Source organism: Zerene cesonia, chromosome 19 (genome assembly GCF_012273895.1).
Source record: "Zerene cesonia ecotype Mississippi chromosome 19, Zerene_cesonia_1.1, whole genome shotgun sequence".
Lineage (NCBI taxonomy): Eukaryota > Metazoa > Arthropoda > Insecta > Lepidoptera > Pieridae > Zerene > Zerene cesonia.
The window spans coordinates 5547158-5554780 of NC_052120.1; the positions used below are offsets into that span (position 1 = coordinate 5547158).

The 7623-nt window shown below is 31.7% G+C and overlaps 1 protein-coding gene across 4 annotated transcripts in view; it reads left to right on the forward strand.

The window, feature by feature from the left end:
- The first annotated feature begins 3521 nt into the window (after window positions 1-3521).
- The window catches only part of LOC119834644 (E3 ubiquitin-protein ligase RNF8-like), an 8759-nt gene continuing 4657 nt past the window's right edge, over window positions 3522-7623 (forward strand). For 2 of the 4 annotated variants that reach the window (XM_038359064.1, XM_038359065.1), the window contains exons 1-9: window positions 3522-3724; window positions 3797-4384; window positions 4696-4947; window positions 5263-5460; window positions 5668-5745; window positions 6178-6291; window positions 6527-6783; window positions 7082-7200; window positions 7573-7618. In XM_038359064.1, the coding sequence (XP_038214992.1) occupies window positions 3635-3724; window positions 3797-4384; window positions 4696-4947; window positions 5263-5460; window positions 5668-5745; window positions 6178-6291; window positions 6527-6783; window positions 7082-7200; window positions 7573-7618 (1742 nt within the window). In that variant the 5' untranslated portion in view covers window positions 3522-3634. The remainder of the gene's footprint in view (window positions 3725-3796; window positions 4385-4695; window positions 4948-5262; window positions 5461-5667; window positions 5746-6177; window positions 6292-6526; window positions 6784-7081; window positions 7201-7572; window positions 7619-7623) is intronic. The other 2 variants (XM_038359066.1, XM_038359067.1) reach the window with 1 other exon arrangement.

A 7623-nucleotide genomic window follows, 5' to 3' on the forward strand; every position in this document is an offset into this window, starting at 1 on the left:
ATAGTTAACCAAGTAATGCAAAGTCACGCTCACGCACAAAGCTTGCACTTCCCAGTACTAAGCAAACTTTTCCTACAATTCTGTAGGGAGAATATTGTCCCTGGTCCACTAAATATTATCTAAGACAATTATGTACCAGAAATGTTAGGTTAAATATTTAATATATTTTCCCCATCGTTCTCACATCTTAAACCTTCCCTAGACGGATATTTGAAGACCTAGATAAGATAAATCCGTTCAGCCGTTCTCGAGTTTTAGCGAGACTAACGAACAGCAATTGATTTTTATATATAAGATTTTTATCTGTTCGTAAATTAATGACTAGCTATATCCGCAGCTTTGTTCTCGTGGGCGTTATTTATTCTAGTCAATACTAAATTTAAAATAATTATAGCCCTAACCTAAAATATTTCACTGAAAGTTCAATAAAAACATGTTCAACCTTTTCCAATCCCAGGTCCCAAACAACAGTTTTGAAAGAACCCGTACATTTATATTTAAATCATAGACAATCACTCAATGGTATGGATAATATTTTTTCTAAGAAAACCAATAGGTCTGACTGAAGTTCTAAGAGTATCCTTTATCCTTTTCCCCACCTCTTGCAGTCCATACCTGTATCTACTCCCGTCGACAATCCTTTTCTTTTCACACTTCTTCCCTACGTAGTTGCAAATGTGTAACTATGTAGGGAAGTTTGCAAATGTTCATGGCTCGTGGTAACAATTTACCATCGGGCCACCGGCTCAGTTGCCCGCTATGACATACAAAAAAATTTGAAGTTTTCTGTAGAATATGATAAAAGGAGTTCTTCAGATAATATACTATTAGTTCTCGGGCAATCAACCAAATAATATTTTATATTTAGCCTAACAACTCAGTTCTACAAGGAAACGCAATAGTAGGAAACAACGCAAATATATTATAATCAAAACGAAACGAAAGAAACTTTGGAAATTGATAAAATTGTATTATTCATAAAATCAATTACTTATAAACACTTTTTTGCTGACAATATGTCCACACCGTCGCTTCCGTCGCACCTTCGTAAATAAATATAGGCGTATCAATAGGTCTTAAATAAATAATCACAAACAAGGGTGGAAGGGCCTAAGTGCGGGACATTAACAAGGGTCCAGTCCAATTTTCGTCCTGTCTGCGTTGATATATTGAGGATCGAAGTGAAGCCGTTCCGCAGTCCGCCTTACGACGACACAACTTATTTCTTTTTTTTTCAAATGTCATTCTAATTTAATAATTATAATATTAGGCTACATACCTGTATTATTTGTTGTATGACAAACAAATATTAGGCAAGTTGCTTTAATAGGCTATGTAAATTAAGGAGATAAATAAATATAGTATAATAAAAGAAAAAGACTCCTAGCGTACTCAACATTTTCCCACGCCAGCGAACAAGAGAACAACCCAGTTAGTACTACTATTAGAAAATATTGTTTCAAAAGAAATTGCACAAAATACTCTTTACGAATTTGCTTTTAAGCAGCTATTATATGAAGTGGTTACTTAGGGAGTCCGCACACTATAAGTAAAAAGCTTTGACAGGAAAAGCTGGCGAGAGTGAAAGCGCAGGAGCTACGAGTATTTCTTGTTGGATAAAACGAATAGATAGAGGTCTTTAATATAAACGAAGCAGACTTTAGTACTCTCGAAAAATGCAAGCATGGCGGTTGGATACACGCTGAATTTTTAAACGGCAAGGTTTGCGGCTTTCCGGCATGTGTAGAGTAAAACTTTGTATTTGCTTCTTTAATGTTAGTTCTTTTGAACTTTATATTTATTGAGCATAAACACGTAGTGGATCTATTTTATTTTCATTTTTGTAGTTATTTATTGTCTTGTCAGTATGATAAAATCGATTTCATAATTAATTTTTATTTAGAATTTATTTAATGTGGAACTTTCGAAAATTAGAAAATTTTTATTTTTGTATTTATTAAATTGAAAATGCTTGCTTATACTTTCATCAAAAATAAAGTCTTGCATTCGATTACAACCTTGGATTTGGTAAGGAAGTGAATTTCTCACGAGATTAAAGCTGAGCGCATGTTAAAATTATAGTGCTAGCATTTAAATTGAAATTAAGACTATCTCTATGTAAATTCATTGTTAAGATATCGGTTAAGATTTAGTTTGCCGCTGATAAATACTAGCCAGTGTAATTATAGTGCAGTAAGTAGAGCAACATATTAACACCAAAGCAAAAGTTCCTCTCCAAAGAAGGTGCGAAGGTACAGTGTGATGTTCTATAAGCAGTGGTTTTATTACGAGCCTTCTATATGATATGGTTCCGTTTAAATAATCGCCTGATTTTATTAAGGCATTTAATCACACAGATAGGGCAATGGATTGATCTACAATATTTAACTACTCGGCTAAAAAAGTCATTGAGTTTAGATCCACTCTCTCCACGGCTGCGGCGAGGTGGTCTTTCTTTCTAGTTATTTCTTTTTAGGTGTTACATTACTTATTATCCTAATCATGGTGACAATTCATTGTACATTTTTTTATTCATTTATATAATTAGCCTCTTTTGTGCTATATAAAGCTTTTGTCACACAGTTTTCTTCACATTAAATGATACAATTCACAACTTCCAGGTAGATAAGCCTCTTAATGAGCTTGATGATCAGTTACGCCAGTGATGACACACTGAATACTTCAATAAAGACACGGTAATACTAGTGGGGGATATGATAGTACCACAGTGTAATACACAAAAATTGTTCCTTGCTGTAAAATGTCACACTTCTACATAGTGCAGCAAGGTCCGCTACACTTAACCCACGATTAGAGTGAAATCATCATATTTAACAACCAGATTACACAGATGAAAAAACCTTGCGCAAGTAGCTAGTATTAGTCAGATAATTCAACAACCGCTCGATAAGAAACTTCACATTCATACACACATTAATAATATAAACAACATAAATAACCCTTTTCAGAACTCTTTGCAATACACCTAGATAAATAAACACTATCTTTTAAAAATAAGTTGTTATATTTGATTAATTGCATTATTCCATTTTATCGTGATTTTTTCATGATATTGCGCGGAGAAATTTCGATATGCTTAAGGCTGACTATACTGACTGTTACTGTAAAATTGGAAGGCAAGCGACCGAAGGGCTGCAGTCCGAGAAAATGGGCAGATCAGGTGACCCATCAGCTAGACATACCTATGAGCGTCGATCCCCATCAGGCTGAAGGCTGTAACAGATGAAAAGAAGCCGTTTAAAAAGTGACGAGACGTACGATCCTCAACTATGAGGAACCGATCGAGAAAGACGAGCTTGTGTTAGTAGTAAAAATTCCGTTGTGTTCCTACTTACAGTGCCAACGACTTATCTTAGAAATAGCAAAAAAAAATATTTAAAGCTGTTAAAGTGCTATTGTTTACACACATCCATAGTTTTTTTATCTATGATCCATGCTATAAACTGAAAATCATGGGTGAGAGCTGTCAGTTGATTTGTCAATCTGACGTTATCGATTTAATAAGTATATGTTTTGTTCGTTACGTTTATTATAAAAGCTTTTAAAAATCTTAGAAAAAGTAGTATTTTTAATATGTGAGATTTTCTAAACAATCAATAAAATAATAAAAAAAATGGAGGAGAATATGCCGAAATTGATATCTTGTAAACCATTAAAAAATCAATCTAATGTCTTGAATGAAATAAAAATAACCGAGGAAGAAGTGAGATAACTAATTTACTCGTATTTAATTTCTTATTTTTTGAATGATATATACTACTATTATGTTTTTCAGTTCACGTTAGGCCGGGGTTTAAAAAGTTCTGTTGTTATACCATCTCTATATATCTCCAGAAGCCACTGTTGTTTTAAAAAGCAACAACATAATTGGGTTATTATAGATCATAGTACCTGTGGTATTGAATTAAATGGTATAAAAATGGGTAAAGGGGTGTCTCGGAAACTCTTGAGTAATGATATAATTAAACTGGAGCCTTCTCAGGAATTTGTGTACAAGTTTCATTGGAACAATGATTGCCCTCCAACAAAACGAATTAAACTAGAACCAAATGATGATGATTTTAGTCTTAATGATGTTAAAATCAAGTTTGAAGAATCACAAAATTGTGAAATAAAACATTTAGAAGACAAAATACATAAACAGAAACAAATACAGAAAACAAATGAACTCTTAAAAAATCAAATTCATCAATCAATGAACCGAAAAATGGAACAGCTAAACAATGATTTTGCATTGCAAATAGAAAATTTGAAGGGAGAAAAAATCGAAGTGGAAAAGCAAAAGTCTCTACTGCTTGCAGAACGAAATGCCCAAGTTGCAGCTATAAAGAAGGAAATGGATGAAAAAATAAAAGAATTAATGGTATGTATGCTCTTACTAGCAAACATTTTGCTACTAATATCCAAAATATTATGAATTAAAAAATTTGTTCTGTACAAGACAACGACAAACATTTAAATGTTTGATTTATATTAACCTTTTCATTTGCATATCTTGTAATTTGTGCCTTGTAGAATAAAAATGGCAATTTTTTTTTTAATTCTTTATAATGACAAATCTTTACAACACCAAATAATTTGTCCAAAGGCTTTAATAGTCCACCCAAATTGTGTAATGAATTTGTGTATCATTGTACTATTATGAAACCAACAATTAATGCCATTTTATTATAGGAACAAATAAAAAAACACAATGAAATAGAATCTGAATTGGTAATTGAAAATAATTCCTTAAAAGAGAAACTACTCAAGGAGAGGGAAGACTTTTTGTCTGAATTAAGCAGAGAGAGTTCATCAAAACAAGATCTACTTGAAAAATTAGAAGGTAAAATGAAAGAACAAGAAGAACTACGCTTAAAAGAGAAGATGGAATTAGAACAATTACTGCAAAAAGAATTGGAACAACTGAGATTGGCTAAGGAAAGGGTAAGCATATAAAGGCTAATACTGCCTGCACGAGATCCATTTATATAATACAATCTACAGAAAATTTCCATGCAATCAAACAAGTATTACAAATTGTGTCTGGAATGATCTTTCATTAAACTGAATTAACCTGTCTTTTCTTTTTTTTTCTAAATATTTTTTCATTTATGGTGCTTATTAGAATATATTTTAATAGCTTGTGTTTATTGGTTGGTACACACACATTATTTCTCAGAATCTCTCAATTTATTTGCTGGGGACTATTTTACATTTAGTGGGAAGTGTAAGTGTAACCATATCATATTACTTCTACAGGAATTGCATGAACTAGCCGAACAGCAGAGGCAGAGAGAGTTAGAATTAATGGAAGAGCACAATAAAATCAAGGAAAATCTTGAAAAACAAATTGAGCTCACTGAAAAACAAAAACAACAAACTGAACAGCAACTGAGTAACCAAGTACAAGAAATGAAGAAACTCTCTTATGAAGACAAATTGAAAATGGAACAATTGGTGTGAAGTAAAATGATTTCATATACCCTTGTATTGTGTGAATTTTTTTCCATCCCGCTCTTCACCAGTGTAGAAGTTGTGACCTACACACTATATGAATATTTTTTTCAAAACATTAGTCTAGTTTTATTAATGTAATAAATTTCCAGAAGATAAAATAATACAAGGAAAATAAGAATATGTATTGTATAATTAAAATTTTTTCAGATTCAAGAAAGAGAAGAAATTCAGAAGCGTCTATTGGCAGCTAAAGAAGATGCAAAAAAATCAGTTGAAGCTTTACAAGTAAGTCATATTAATTATATTTCTTTAAAGATCACCTTTGTTTTGGTTGAAAATTTCATTTTAATCAACTAAGGACTCTTTTTATGCGATATATAAAATAAGTTTATTACAAAATTAAGTAAAAAAATGATTGATGCATAAATTTCGATTTATTTATATCTTTATTATTACCATTGTCAAGCCTTTACACCTCCCTCTCTTTCCCTCCTTATCCCTTAAAAGCAACAACATATTTGCAGACACCTATGTGTATGGGATATGTTCATGGTAGTTAGTGATCAATTACAATCAGGCAAACCACCAGCTTGGTTGCCTGCTTGCTAATGCCATAAAAAAAGGCAATTTTTTTTCTATTTTAGCAAAGCCAAATCCTCGTCAATTTTATCATGAGCTGAACCTTTGTGTATTTGATGTTGAAAAATTTTATTGTAGATTCGAGTAGAAGCCAGAGAAGTGCAGTTGGCTGCCCTTGCTGCGCAAAGAATACATCAGCAATCTGAACAATCTGGCGAAGTTATAAATTCTTTACAAGAACAACTAGAAAAGGTTTGTAAAGTTCTTTGTAGTTTCTCGATTCATCTATTCTTACCCTAGGTTTCAAGGAGTTAGAAACAGTGATTGAATATAAATGTAGAAGTAAAAGTTGACATAATGTGTTATTTTTTACTCTCCTTCATTTTAAAGATCACCATCAAATTTCGTGTTATTCTAGATAACATAATATTTATTGTAATGTTCTTGTTGTCAATGCTATTTATTATGTATATTTTACGTTTTAAAGGTCAAAACTCAATTACGAAATGTGGAGTGTGAAAAGGAGAAGTTGTTGGAAAATGCATCAGATACAACTAAACAAGATGCTGGCTCATCAAAACAAGTAACATTAACTGAAGTTGGAGAAATAATGGAGAGTGAATTGCAATGCAGTATATGCGCAGAATTATTTGTATCAGCGACGACGCTAAGCTGTTCTCACACATTTTGTAAATACTGTATCACTACATGGAAAAAGAAGAAGAAGGACTGTCCTATCTGCAGGTGAGTAATTTTGATATTTTGTACTACGCTAATATTATAAAGATATTGCATTCCTTGTGTTTGTGAGAAAGTTATTTTGACAAAAAATAGACTATTATTTAAAAGCTATATTACACATAACATTCTCTTTTTTATTACACTTGAGCCCGAAGAAGTTCTGAAAGCTTATGAAAAAATCAATTTAAATTTCCAATATTTTGAGACTAACCCAAATCATAATTTGCTGTTTCCAGTAAATGTTTTAATATTGATATGTTAATGTAACACATTTTTATTGCCTTCAACATGATACTTCCAGAGCGCCAATTACATCGGAATGTAGAAGCTTAGTATTGGACTCGTTTATTGATAAAATGGTACAAAATCTCACAGATGAAATGAAAAAGAAACGTCAAGATATGTTGAAAAATAGAGAAGGTAATAAATAATATTATAATCAGCATTTTTTGCACTTTGTGAACAAGATGGCTTCATAAACGTTTTTGCTAAATTTTTATCTTTTAATTTTATTTATAATTTATGAAAACACGTTAAATAGCTGTGTTCATATACTTATCATTTTAACATTTATATTTATATCTAGTTTTGTTAGTAACTTTTATATAATTACCTACATAACAACATTTTTGTAATTTTTTATGATCTATAATTAAAAGTTATGTGTTTTATTTGGTAATGCTACACTGGCATACAAATAGTGCATATAAAAATATACATTACAATTACGAGTATATTTCGAAATTATATCATATATAAAGTAAGATCTTTATGAAGCTGTGTTGTTCACAGAAGTGGAGCCTAATCCTGTGCCTCAGCCCAGCCCATTGAGCAGCCGGTATG